This window comes from Barbatula barbatula, assembly GCF_947034865.1.
Source record: "Barbatula barbatula genome assembly, chromosome: 6".
Taxonomy (NCBI): domain Eukaryota; kingdom Metazoa; phylum Chordata; class Actinopteri; order Cypriniformes; family Nemacheilidae; genus Barbatula; species Barbatula barbatula.
This window is the reverse complement of record NC_136765.1, coordinates 24,145,148-24,160,226: the sequence shown is the minus strand read 5'-3', so window position 1 is coordinate 24,160,226 and position 15,079 is coordinate 24,145,148. Positions and strand designations below refer to the sequence as shown.

The window sequence follows — 15,079 nt, the reverse complement described above, 5'->3', positions numbered from 1 at the left end:
TAATAAAGGCCAAACCTATTAGCAATAATATTGCCGGATTATTTAGAAATTAAATAAAAAATTGAATTTAAGAAGAGTTTGGTTCAAAAATTAGATCACTCTGTTTTTACAATTTTCAAAAGGATGTATTGTGTTAAGGCTAAAATACACTACAAGACTTTTTCTCAGATTTGGATTTTCAGTCTGGACTTGTTGCAGAAAGTCTGCGCCAGTCTGCAGTTTTGATCAGTTAGTGTGTTTCTTTCACAGAGTCTGAAAGTGTATTATGTCTAGTTTAAAAACACTCTTGCAGTGTATTGCAGCCATCAATCTGCTGTGTTTTTTAAGTTATGGCTTAAATAAAAACAAACCAACTGCAGTTTGAATGATAATAATTGGAATGCACAATTAAAAAAAGACTGCGTTATCTCATTATATAATTATATTAAATAAATTAAAAACACAGAGGTTGTAGGCCAGGGGGTCCGTCTTGAGGTCAGCTGATAACCTAATCGATTATAATTGGTCTAGCATCGCCATCCAGTGGTCGTTATCTTATGCAATGGAGGGTTTTCGTCTAAGCCATCTAATAATTTAATATATATTAAAGTCTTTACAATGTCAAGTAATGTCTTATTTGATAAAACCGGTGCCATGCATGTTATGGTGAGTTTTGTAACAACATTACACCAATCATAAACAACCTCAGTGACTAAATATGGACTTTGTTATGTCACTAACTTCTGCAGGATTTGTTTATATTAAACGTTATTAAGTAAACGGATAACATGTGGAGTTAATGAGTGACAGCTTTATTCTTATAGTCATACTATTAACTTTTAAAGTTATGTGGATGTATATGGCGACCATTTCCATTGAAAGACGAGTTGCTTGACAAAGCCTATCGCGTGCGTGTAACGTGCGTGTTTGTCGATTAGATGGTCTCTGACATAAATATGCAAATAAGAATGACTAAAAAAATATATGAGCAGTGACAGAATATGAACAAGATAACCAGGAACGTTACCTGATCGCTTTGGACGTGTCTCGGGTACATTCTTCACATACTTCATATATTATTTCTGATCTCTCATACCATACATTGTGTGTTCAAACGTGTGTTTATTTGCGTTTGGACATCACTCTCTCAGATGTGTTGCATCTCTAGTTTCACAGTTCCGATTCATCTCTTCTTATTTGTAGCCCCGCCCCCAGGGACCACACGGAGGGAGCACCACCCCTTTCCAGCCAATCACAGCACAACACGGCCACTCCATCACTTCACAGTTTCCAAGGTAACTGGGCTGCTCTCCTCAAAGGAGCTACATCATCAGCATCCGTCCAGCGAGGGCTGCAGTACAGCAGGCACCTCCCTCACACACACACCGCACTATAAGGAAAATGGAGTAGTGTTATGGTAAGTACCCGGCTCTTGTCTTTTGCTGTTGTGAGCTGCTGCTGGATGCTTCTATAGAAAAGCCAGGTTAGAATTAAAATAGCTCTGGTATTAGCCGAAGGTTTTACTCCAGCTGATGGAGATTTATGGCATTATGGGAGGATTGGTATGGCACGTTGCTTTGTTGAAATGGCCTGGATAGGATGGACCAGCTGCAGTCACAAATAGCATCCATAGGGGTGGTTGAATGTTTACATAAAAGCCTTATGGGTGGGGGATTCAGTATTCTGTCTACAAGGACAGCAGTGTGTGTGTGAGTGAGTTTGTATTCTTCACCCACCTCACACGGAAGTGTGGCCTGCTGTTGTCTTTCAACACCCCTGCGATTCTGTTCGTGTTAAGCACGTTTGTGTTGCTTGTCCCGTTTGTCCTTTTTGCGCTGCAGGGTGGGGGACGTGGGTTTTGCAGGTTTATGAGCGGTTCTCTGTGTATGTTGTCGTCCAGCGGACACGCCTGTGTCGTTGCTTGGTCATGGTTCTTTAGACGCTGCCTCATCATCACCTTGGGCCCAAGCGTACACCCTGCCCTGCTTAGTTTGAATGATGTTGTAGGACCGATGCTCAGAAATACAGAGGAGGAAGCGAGCACGTGTGCCAAGGTGTGGTGGTGATGCACTGCAGGCTTAAAATCAGAATTCATTGGCCTGGTGAGTTGGCTGGTGAACGAGGAAATAAAGGGCAGAGTGAGCATGCTATATCGGGGGGTTATCATATGACGGTACGCACAATTAACAGTGGGCTACAAAAGTCTGAGACCACTTGTGAAAACATCACTTGGGTTGTTTGCAAATCATATTATCAGGATGAAAATGAAAAGTTTGCTTTAGAATATTCACATTTCTGATTTTCCCAACATGCAGTTCATCCATTGATCTTCCATTATTTTTTCATAATGTTTTCTCTTTTCAATTTGTTTTTGAATCCAAGGTTTTATTGTGGTTTAGACTATTGGAAATGACTGTAAACACAAACAAAACTGGGTAACGCATTACAGCAAGGTTCCTTTTACTACCATTAGTTCATATTTGTTAATGTTAATGTTAGCTCATGGAAAGAGATTTAACATTTGAAAAAAAGGTATTCATATACGCCGAAGCTAAGATTAATAAATGCTGCAATTGTATAGTTTCTTGTTAGTTTATTAAAGGGAAAGTTCACCTAAAAAGAAACATTCTGGCATCATTCATTTGTCCTCATGTCATTCAAAACTTGTATGATATTTTGAGAAAAGTCAATAGGGGCTAAAACTCATTTTTGGATGAACTATACCTTTAACTAACGTAGTTAACTAATGTAAACAAATGGAACCGTATTGTAAACTGGTCTCACATATTGAATGTCGATGGATTTAGCACAGTTGACGAATCACATCTGGACCAGGCAATACGGACCACTTTGCACATCCCTCATAGCAAATCTACTCCATCAGTTGCTGCATTTTACTGCATGCTTGCTTATATACAGCTTATATTGTGCTCGCACGGCCTCTACGCCACTGGGTTTTGAAAGCGAATCATGTGTTGTCTGCCCCTCCCTCTCCCATGAGATGGTGGATTTATTATGGTGATGAGGGTTTGTGTTTAAGATGCTGGTCTGTGTGAAAAGCAGGGGTTTGGATGGGGAACAGACCCCTCTTTTCAACAAGAACTGACCCCTGTTTATAACAGAGGCGGAATGTGCTCGTAGCTGTCTGCTTTTGTCGCGCCATTTGCTTGAAAAGTGCTCTTTAAGCATGTTGTGACGGCGCCTATGTGACCCGGATCGCTTGCTGTCGCAGTGTTAGGGTGAGATTTTAATTTCGGAGAGCTGAGGGCACAGATCATGGCCTTTAGTAGCATGCTGAAATGTTGTCTAGTTTAGCATGTCTGTACTACTACCCAACAAATGGAACAAGCAATAAAATGAGCAATTTAAAAGCCGAACTCAAACACAATTTACGCCTGACGCGAACCACAGTTCCTTTGATGCTGTTGGCCTTTCCTTCTCTAGCTCTGTGATGGGGATATCACGTCTCAGTTAATCTTCCATTCGATCTCGGAGTGCAGTCGGCCCGTCTCTCTATGGTTTCCGTTTGCTTCTGTCATCATTTACACATAATGAGGGCAGCTGTCATCTAACATTAAGACCCAGGGTGTGGCGACAGCCTTCCAGGCACTTCTTGACTAATCCAACGCACGGTATATGATTAAATATCATATATATGTATATGAGGTTAGCATGAGCTGCCATAACATAGGTTGATTGTGATAAAATGGCTTAAAAATTCTGTTTTTCCTTCATGGGGTTCAGAAGGGTCATGTTGCCATGGTAGCAGTAGTAATGAACTTGCAGAATAAACGACCCTGAACTTTGATCCCATTGATGTTCGAAGGTTAGGGGTTAACAACATATTGATCAGACACAGTGAAAAAATGTTGGGTAGAGATGATGGACAGTTCCAAAAACATTATTGTGTTATTAAGACCAAGTCTGGCTTCATGCTTTGACACAACACACTTCAATCAAGAGCACATTTCATGTCACTTCGTCAAAAACGTGTGTTTCCTTCAATATTGCAATCTGACAACATTAGTATCGTTTTTTTGGTTAAAGTCCCAGTGAAATAAAAAATGACGAATACAATTTTTTTATGAAATATTCCAGCGTTTATAGTAAAGACTTATCAATGTGGGTCATTTTCTTTTTTTAAATTCATGTGCCCTCATATTCTTCAATTAATATGCACTTCCGTCCTGAAATTGCTATTCATCTCAAATGACGCAAATTAGACAGCTTGGGCGGAGCATCCGTTAACTCCTCCCCTTCAACTGTGAGTCTGCTGCCAGTTTCATTTAAAAATGCAACGGGTGTTTTTAGACATCCAATCAATTCGCAGTGAAAAACGCAAACCACACCCACAAAATGTCTCATTTGAAATTCCTTTTCACTTGGAAATGTATCAGAATACGGAAGTAAAAACAATCGCAACTTCCGGTTCACAGGGACTTGAAAGATCTGAGTTTGTAACTATACAGTAAACGAGAAAATTCTAGTAAAGGTCAGATAGTTTGAAGTTTTTAGATTATGCTCTTTTTATTTTTGTATTTAACTAAATAAATATAAAAGCTTTCATGTATTCTCTATGTAATGTGTAATATAAAAAATATCTGCACATTTTGGGAGTTAAGGGAGTATTCATAATCTTGAATATTTAATTATGTAGGATTATGACGGCTGTATGTAGTTGTTCTTGGTTTTTCTTGTGTTCTCTTTTGTTTGTTTTTTGTTACCTTATGGTGGTTATGAAGCGTAAATGTTGTTTTTTAATGTTGTGTGAGTGCAGAGATGCAGTAGTTTTTACACTATAGCTCACGGTTCTTCAATTTATGAATTAAACGCTGACCGAATCACATGGGATATTGCTTTATGCTTCTTGTAAACATGACCTCTTTCAAGATTTCTTCACAATTATTTGATGATGCTGTGATTGTCCCCACTTTTTTTTTACTGTCTTTCAACAGTCTTACATGTTTTAAATGTGGCTTACTTAATTATAGGCTCATAATTTGTTTATAATTTTGATAATTTTATATTTTGAATTCATTATGTGAGAAAAAGGAAAGAAACATGTTTTTGTAGAATAAATAATGTAATTTATTACCACAATACAGTTATTGTTAAAGAAACAAATATGTTATTATTATTATTATTTTCTTTTGGATTCTTTGATGTGAAGTGTGATAAACCCAATGAATTACACAACACACATTCCTCCATCCTATCTCTAAAATGGCGAGGTCATTGCATCAGTATAATGAATTATTGAAGTTCATCGGATCCTTCACAGATGTGGCTGCTGGTCTGTGATTTGACCTGATGTCATGAGCTCGTTGTTTCATTGGTCATAAATTGCTGTGCAATTGTCGGTCCGTGCAGATATTGGATTTAAACTTAAAATAATGGTGCTTAAAAGGTTCCTCACAGCGGTCCATAAAAGCACCATTGTTGGTTCCACAAATAACTATTCGGTCAAAGGATGTTTAAAGAAACATCTCTTTCTTACCTTTTTATAATCTGTATAATATTTGTGGAACCAGAAGGTTCCTCTATGGCATCAAATAACCTTTTGAAGCACCTTTTTAAGAGCGTGCATTTTGATGATTTACTGTACAGGACTTCAGGAAGCGTATGACAACAAAATAGAAACAACATGAAGTCACGTTAAAGTATAGTCCATTCTTGAGTCATGTTTTCAGACGACCGTTACGGCTTTTGTTTTAAAGCTCGGCATAGATTCTCCCATTATGAGAATGAAGGGTAATGAGTTCAGATTTGGTGTCATTTACTTTTGTTCAATCATTCCCGTGGACAGTTTTTTTATTACCGATGCTGCTTATTAAGATGTACCCTGTTACCTGCCTAAAACTATTTGATTCACAATTTACATCTGGTGCTAATAATAAAAGCACGTATCACAGGTTATCATGGAGAACACATTGGCAACCACACAACAACACTAGGAATCGCAAAGCATCTCTAGAAATGTGGTGGGAGGTGCAAACACCTTTAACTTCTTAAGAAAATGCAAATGTCATCTTAACCTTTGTTAAGTAACTTAAATGCTCCTGACTGATACATTACAGCTCTAAAGAAGCGATGTATATTAAAAGAGGAACTCTAATGATGGAGAACTACTGCTTCTGTTCTTAGATGGTACTTAAGTGAGCCTAAGTGGTTAAATGGTATAATTGGATTTTCAAATGCATAATAAAGCTTCTTTATGATGTATTTTTTTCTGCAGCTGTAACACGGTTATTAAGATTTACATTGTATGCCCATGACACAGTATTACTTCGTTCTGGCATGTACAAAAGCTCAGTAATTCTAGACGTTTAAGCTGAATAAAAGTAAAGTTTGTGTTCACATCGCTTGAACAATCCCAGTGTGCCAGTCAAACAGACACTGGTGTCACGGTGCGATGGGAGAAAGATTTTCTATCTCAAAAATATCATTTATTCCATGTCTAGCTTCATTTGTCTTGAAAGGTGTAAAGGACATTTGAGAAGGTGGTTCAAACATCTCTCTCTCTCTCTCTCTCTGTCTCTCTCTCACCTTGTACCTACACTATAAGTGAAGCATGTCTCACACCGATTGCTCATTCTGCATTACTCAGAGGTTGCTCTTTCATGCATCGGGTTCCCTGTAATGTTTCATTGAAGTATCAACGTTGTCTCGTGTTGCCTCTAAAATTTCTCAGCAAAAATCGAAACATGAGACAATTGTTGAAATGCAGTAAGAGCATATTGGAGTGTTTGGTACATTTCAGAAGTCCCTGCCGTGATGCTTGTGTGTTCTGGGGGGTTGCCAGGCCATTGGCATGTGGATGTTGCTAAGGTTAAGTCAAAAGTGCCCACACTTATTTCTTATTCTTGTTACTTAAAAAAAAGAATCCAGTCGGTTAGTTAATATCACAAAAATAAAACTTTAAAAATTTGTAAAAAATTTTTTTTTGAGTTGATATAAAAATCTCTATTAAATTCACTTGTATTGTTTAAGTTTATTTAATGAAAATAAATAAGTATTTTATCAACAAATTATATTTTAATATTCCCTTCATATTTTTGGTGAATTCTAATAGAAAATTTGAGTTTCTCAGATTTACTTTTTTGTTTTGTTTAAATTGTAATTTGTTTAAAAAATCAATGAACTTCAGATCTGTGTTTGGTTACTATATAACAATTTATTTTATATTTAATTGATATTAAAATTTTATTTTTTATATTAATTGTATTCAGCTCAATTAAAACTACACAACATTTATTGATTCTTTGCGGAGGTCTACTTGAAGTGAAGTTTGGGTCACAAAAATCAAGTTGTTACCGTCAAAACCGGTAAATATAGAAAAATAGGAACAAAATTTGTCTTAAGACAATAACTCTCTCAACAGCATTAACTTTAAAATCTTGCTATAAAGCCTTGCATGGTTTAGCTCCTCACTACTTGAGTGAACTTCTCGTGTATTACAGTCCATCACGTGCACTACGCTCTCAGGCGTCAGGTCAGTTGGTAATACCTAGAATTTCAAAATCAAGTGCAGGCGGCAGATCCTTTTCCTATCTAGCGCCTAAACTTTGGAACAGTCTTCCCTGCACTGTCCGGGAGGCAGACACTCTGTCAGTTTAAATCTAGACTAAAGACGCATCTTTTTAATCTTGCATACACTACACTATCATAATATATATATTTCAAAGATCTAGGCTGCACTAGTTAGCTCAACCGGAACCAGGAACACTTCCAATAACAACTGATGCATTTGTTGCATCAAAGAGTGCAGAACAGTACTCTACTCTCAGCCAGTCTTGTCTCATTGTGCCAAGGTTACTAGAGCGGGCAGGACGCAGTCCAAGGTTACCGGAGCGGGCAGGGCGCAATCCATACCTAGACCTGACAAATGCTGTGATGATAAAGCTGGACGAAGGACATGGCGACTCTACAAAACTTTATTAATGATAATTTTAAATCTAACTTTTTTATTTTGCCTTGTTGTGCGCGCACTGTCGAGCTTGTGCAGAGGCTGCAGTTTTTGCCTGAGGGGATCTGGAATCCCCTGGTTAGGCCTGGTTTCCCTCTGAGGTTTTTTCTCCTCCAATGGAGTTTTTGGTTCCTCGACACCGTTTACAGACTGTTTTGCACTGTTTGCCTGGCCGGGGGGCTGCTAGAATTTTATAGTCTTATTTCATTAACACTGCATTTTGGAATTTATAGTCTGTCTGATATTTGACCTGTGATTTGACTTGCATAACCTTATATGTTTTTCTTATAGTCAATGTTTTCTTGTACAGCTGCTTTGTAACAAAGAATATTGTAAAACGTGCTAAATAAATAAAGCTGACTTGAATTGACTTGACAGACTGACGGCATCTTCAAACAATTGAATGTAACCATAAGTGTTTTTTGGTTTCTTTGAGAGGTCATCTGTATGCATCGTTGTGTCTTTGCGCTCAGAATTACCATAACACTGTTGTGCCTGGTTTAACAGACAAGGCTTAGGGCTAGTCCCAGACTAAAATGCAAATTTGAGCTGTCTTTACCGACCATAGATTGCCCTGATATATCTTAAAATATATCAGTCCCATTGTTTTGTCTCAAAATGCACACCTATAATGTTATTATCTAAGGCATTTTAATAAAAGCGACTTACATAGCCTATATTTAACCAAGGCATAGTCCTGGCTTAAGCAAAGCCTTGTCTGTGAAACCGGGTCGTGGTGTTTTTGTGGATGCATAGTTTGAAGCACAACTAAATCATCTCTATGGCATAGCTTAAATCATTTTAATGTTTTGATGTTTAACTGCACGATAACAAATCTGAGCACCGTGTTGAATAGACGGACAGGAGAAGTCTCATGGGGTGTCCTCATGGGGTGTAGATGGGGCCTCTCTCTTTCTCTCGTATGGAACAGCCCTGCAATTACTCAAATGGTGCAAGTCATGGTGATTCACAGGCTGACTGGAAATAGGTTTTAAATGCAGTTAGAAGGTTTAATGCGGGGTTATGGGATTACTAAAGCGGCACTCTGCAGAGATTGAAGTCCACTCGTACAGCCTTATTTACCCCCGGCTGCTGTACATGTCTGTATTGATTGTAGTCCAGTCATTTATGCAAACCAGAGCTCGACATGAAATACACACAGTGTGATAAAGCGGAGAGATGCCAGCTCAGCTGGATGCAGATTGTCCTTGGTGAATAAACTCTGTGAGTAAAAGGAGTTAAACCCTTTCTGTGACATACCAAAATAAGAATATGCATTGCCCATGTTTTGTAAAATGTGATTTGCAAGAATAATTTTGTGTGTTATTTTTTGTCACATTACCTTTAAGCAAATGTATATTATATTATATGAATATAACTTTTGAATTATTGCTTCTCTACAGAACTTGTTTCATTATTCAGCGTAAGGACTCTTTGTTTCTTGAAACACAAAATATATTTTGAGAAATGTAACCTACATTCTTCAAAATATATTTTTGTTCTGCAGAATGAAGAAAGTGACATTGGTTTGTAAAGACAACAGGATGAGTAATTTATTTTAGATGCCATTCATGTTTTTAAAACACCAAAGTTTAACCAATAAATGACTTCCTTAGCATCTTGCAGTTTCTCATAGTGTTTTAGTATAAAACAGGCTGTATGTTATGCAAAAGCGCTGTGTAATGTAAAGTATGATTTTATTTTGTGTCTAATTCTGCTCATTTCAGGTGCTCTTGTGATGTCATCAGCAGAACTGATGGTGTTTATTGAGCATCTGGTGTAGTTAGACTTGACGTTCAAACAGCATCACACAGATGCTGGCCATTCTGCTCAGTGTTATACTGTCTATTTATTTGTTTTCACTGACACTTTGAGTGTGAAAACAATGCCGTCACTGTCAAAGGCCTTTCACGATTTACTGTCTGAACACATCAGTTTCGTGGCTCGATATGTTTTTTTCTCTACAGCTGTTATGACTTATTCAAAAAAATATACTGCACATGATTTAGATGCAATTTGGTATCCTGTCCATCCAGATGAAGTTGGTTGAAATAAATTGGGCAAAGACAAAAAAGGTTTAAGCATAAAAACAATAAGTGTAAAACTGCTTTAAGTTTTTGCTGTTAAAAAAATGAAGTTTAACGTTTTCTGTTTTATTTAATTGCGTTGAATAAATATACATTTTAACTAAAATATAATTCAGAGTAACAATCTTGTCAAACATATTTACAACAAAAATAAATTTAGGACGTAAAGTATTTCACCCCAAATGCTATCCTAGGTTTTTTAAAGATTTTTTTAAGATCCATTTATATATTTTAATGTTTGTAACACGTCTGCTAAAGATCTGGAAACATCTGCTGCGTAAAAACATCCGCTAAACATCTTAGAAAGAGCTGCTTTACATCCATTCGAAATCATAAACATCTTACAGACATCTTCTGGAGGTCTATATGACGTCTGACAGCAGACATCTCCGAGACGCATTGCAGATGAGCGAACTATGTATTGTAGATGTCTTGCAGATGTAAATGCAGATGTCAAATAGACGTAAGGCAGACGGATTGTGCTATCAGGGAATATACTGTAGTAGATCCACCACTGCTTTGTGAATCGGTTTCAGGAAACACATATAACCAGCTTGCGGTGAAACACGTTGACACATAGCAAATCCAAATGTCATGTTTTCAATATATTACACATTCACGTGATATGCTAATCACATGTAAGCCTGTGCACATGCGATGCTCGCTTGTATGTTATTGTGATGCAGATGTATCTGTTCGGACAGAATTGCAAACACATTTGAGCAGATTCGCTCTCTACCCTGTCATGTTTAATGTCACCTAGTGAATCCGTTTACACTGCTTCATTCCAGCTTTAGCACGTCAATTACCGGCAAATGGCATGAAGTCATAAAAGCTGAATAATTCATTGTCTTATTGCAGTTTTATCATCGGTGGGAGCGAGTGCGTGACATACTGCTGTAACAGCGCATGAACCGGACACACACACAGTCACACACAAGATCATTCGAGATATTGATTTCCAATCGCTGGTTTCCCTGCAGCAGCGGTCTAGATATTCAATACTGATGAGAAGACCTCGAAATGAACATCACAGTTCACATTTAAACTCGTGTGTTACCATCCCAGGTCTTTGTGTGACGTGAAAATGACCTCAGATGCTGATCCTGGACACGGTTTTTATGATGTTATATGTCTAGAGATGACTGCATCATTTATTAATCACGTCCATGTTACAGTAAATAATGTAGTTTGTGTCAGGGATTCTATTAAACGGACACTTTCGGGTATTTTAGGAAATTACTGGCTATTGGTCAGTATCATGGTTCAGTATCTGTTTTGTTGTACTGTAAATCGAAAAGGTTCTTTAGAGTGAATCGGTGGAGTTAGTGGAAACAGCGTCGACGAAGTACATTTCTCATGATGTCTCATTATAGTGCAGATATATCATATTCAGCTTTTGAATGGATGCATATGATCATGAAGGGTTGTAAATGTAATGACCTTCATTTAACATTTGCAGCTTGCTAGCAGCTGGGCTTTTCTTGGTAAATATAGACAAATACTAGAGGATTAAAGAGGCTTTGCTTATTAAAGGCTTTGCTATTTGATTTTTTTTCATAAATATCTGTGTGGTTATGTCTGTGGTTGGGACTCATGTACACGCAACAATACTTTTCTTTAAATTTAAAAACTATTCTGATATCTCTGTGAACAAAATCTCCTTGATGGCCAATTTACGGGGCCAACAGACCATGATAGTGACTGCCATCCAATTTTCCTCCCAAGTTACCTGTCTGGCTTTCTGGCATTAAACATAATGTGGCATATCTTTTGTCATTAATTGTGGTTTCTGTCTTCTGTATCTCATCCTCTTTTGTTTTCTTTCCTTTCTTTCTGTCTCAGCCAATCCAAACATCTCCATCCTCAGGACCACGCCGTGTTTCATCATGAGCATCGCCGCATCGCCGATGGCCACTGAGGCTTCTTCCCCCATGATCACTTCTGTGACCCCCACCCTCGAAAATGACCCGGATAAACACGATGACCCGGAACTGTGTGGGGCTGGTGTAAGCGGTGATGGAACGACCCAGAAACAAGATCCTCACCGCAGGTACCAGAAGCCCCCACCTCTCCACACAGGGGCTGACTGGAAGGTCGTGCTCCACCTGCCGGAGATAGAGACATGGCTGAGGGCCACGACGGAACGAGTAAGAGACCTCACGCATTCTGTGCAGCAAGACAGCACCAATAGACATGTGGATGTGCACCTGGTACAGCTCAAGGTAAGAGGATTGTATACTGTATGACACACGTTTATCGCCCTGTAGCCATTTATGAGGAATAATAACGTTTCTGGATCAGGATGTCCAACAAGCATGTAGGCACGTGTAGTGTTCTGGACATCATCAGGACAGAAAGTTGTTTCACAGGCAGACAAAAAGACGTTTAAGACGTTAATTCAACACATTTGGTCGAGAAGGATTTCCAATTCCCAGCATTCTTTGCTTCAAACTGCTTTAGGAGGGTAAATCCTACTTACTAATATGATTGTGTTTTTCAGTAAAGTTAAAGACTTGTTAGTGTTAAATGTTTACTTATCTTAGATATTTAGAAGAGTTTGACATATTTTTTTTATTTTGTGTTTACTATTGCTGAGAAGAGCGGTTCTGGGAGGCTACAACATGTGACCTTTGACATGTCACAAGTGATTGATGACTATGCTAATGCCAGTTCTGATCTTCTCGTTTTTGGTTGCATAAATCAAGATGTTTGATTTGCATACTAAGATTAAAAAATATGTAAAATAAAGAAACTGAAGAAGTTTAGTTAAATACTTTTTTTATAAGTAAGGGATAATACAGGTAGCCGGTTGTTATCGTGCATAATCCCGCTTATTACACAGCTACAATCTGGACATAAAATGTGAATTTGAAATATTTGATTAGCTAATTTTTACAGAATGCAGACCTTTTTTTTAAAGTAAGAAACGACGTTCAAACCTCACGAACAGGCAAATTGGTTTAATCATTTGTTAATAAAATATCATGTATGTTATTAAAAGACATTTTTGTGTAATATTAAACTGCCCCTCTCAAAATGATTTGCAGCATCCGGGTTACAGGGTGTTATTCGTTTTGAGGGGTTGCCCTTGTAATGTCGCGACTGGCCAATCAGAATCAAGCATTCGAATGACCCGAGTAATAAATCGGTCATAAAACGAATATTACAGTTTGTTTTAGATGTAATGCAATGTGTACACACGATTCAGGGGTTCAAAACGCTGTCTTTCAGGCAGGTCTGTCTGAGCATTCACTTTTAGAAAGAACTCATCTTTTGTGCCGACACTTTAATATTTACAATTTTACGTACAGTACATGCACGGGCAACTTATAACACACCAAAGACACAGAGAAACACATATTATGACCCCTTAAAGACCCCTTAAACTTAATTTCATGAGAAAGATTGAGAATCACACCATACCACATGCTTTTAAGCAGGTATGGCATTTGAATTAACACAAAATGAGACTTCTAGAGAGATGTGGACAATCTTTAAAACAATGAAAGGTCTTTAGTGATTTCCGTCTTTATTGGATTGAAAGCGGATCCATTATTCAGTGACTTACTGGATTCCTATGAATGATTGTGTATTTTCAGTTATTTTATGGCTTGCTGGATGTTTTTTATCACGTACACACATTGCACTCGCAGGCGGCCTTTTTTGTACTTGTTTGGCGTTATGAATCATTGCTTTTCAGTCGTATTCTTTCCTTGGCTTGTAGTTTATCGAGTCCCAGCATGCATGCTTTATGAGTGTTTCGAGGACGTATTGATCTTATCATGAACTCATCACTTATCGATAAACATCATTACAAGAAGTCTGATTTTTTCCAGCAAACACAAATCTGGGCACAAATAAGCTACATATATTATAGAGAGGTATATTTATATAGAAGTATTTAAACATTTCAGGCAGTGAAAGGCGAAAATGAAACCACAGTTACGCCACAGATCCTTTTTGGTGGATTCTGAACATTATGAATGTGATTCATGTGTGTCTGCCTGAGGAACGTGACACGATTGCTCATTTCTAAACACCTCATTAATTTCCTCTTCCTGTCTGATGTTGCATTTGTCGACTTCTGTTTATTTTAAATAACACAGTCTCTGGTATCACAGGCTTTACAGTCAGTGAATATGCCTGCTTCTTACCTTGCAAGGCAAAAATCTATGCTTGCAGGGTGGCATTGTTATTACTGCCATTGTCACGTCTTCATAGTAACAAAGTAAAGTGTGATCATAACAAATATGGGACTTCTGTCTAATCATAGTTTATTTGTTGTCTTTGTTTTTCATAAGCCACAATTCAAGCTCTTTTTTCCTCATAGAGCATGTTTGTTCTGTGTGCTTTTACAGTTGGGCTTTGGTTGGTTGACCTTGTTTTTTCTGCTTCTTACAGACTTGTATTAAATCTCTGTCTGTTGCTGCTTTGTATTGTCGCTGCAAAGGAACTTTCTGAGCGTGACTGAACTCTTTGTGTCCAGTATCAGCAGACAATGAGTCAGTCTGGACACAGCACACATCAGTTCGAGGATAAGAGAGGCCAGAGAGCCCAGCGCCCACATCACCGACATGCATTCTGAATTCTGTGTCATTATTAAATCTCAACACTATGTGACTATATTGTGCAACCGAAATCCCTCGCTTTCTTGAAAAAAAATAATTTTCTAGGACCATGGCTATTAATACAATACCAGAATAATACACGTTTCAGCCATCATCAAGTATTTCTTGTCGTGTGTACAGACTTCAGTGACAATTTGTACTTTGAAATGCTTTGTGAGAGGTTTTATATACACATACAAAAACGTGATTTGTAAGTACTTCTCTATTGCAAGTTAATGGCAGTATGTGTTTATATATACATATATATAAATATGAAGAGTTTGGTTCCAAAATGAGATAACTCCTTTTTCTAAATCATTTTTTTATTGTTATCATGTTTTTATTGTGTTAGTTAGCTATATTTTTGAGTTATTATGGCTTAAATCAAAACAACTGCAGTTTGGACTGCACAAAAAACTTGGATTTCTGGATTTTTT

At 37.7% G+C, this 15,079-nt stretch overlaps 1 protein-coding gene across 1 annotated transcript in view; it reads left to right on the top strand.

Annotated features, from left to right (window-relative positions):
- The first annotated feature begins 1,375 nt into the window (after window positions 1-1,375).
- Window positions 1,376-15,079, top strand: part of akap6 (A kinase (PRKA) anchor protein 6) — a 121,803-nt gene continuing 108,099 nt past the window's right edge. The window contains exons 1-2 of the mRNA XM_079457969.1: window positions 1,376-1,396; window positions 11,878-12,257. Coding sequence (XP_079314095.1) covers window positions 11,922-12,257 — 336 coding nt within the window. The 5' untranslated portion in view covers window positions 1,376-1,396; window positions 11,878-11,921. The remainder of the gene's footprint in view (window positions 1,397-11,877; window positions 12,258-15,079) is intronic.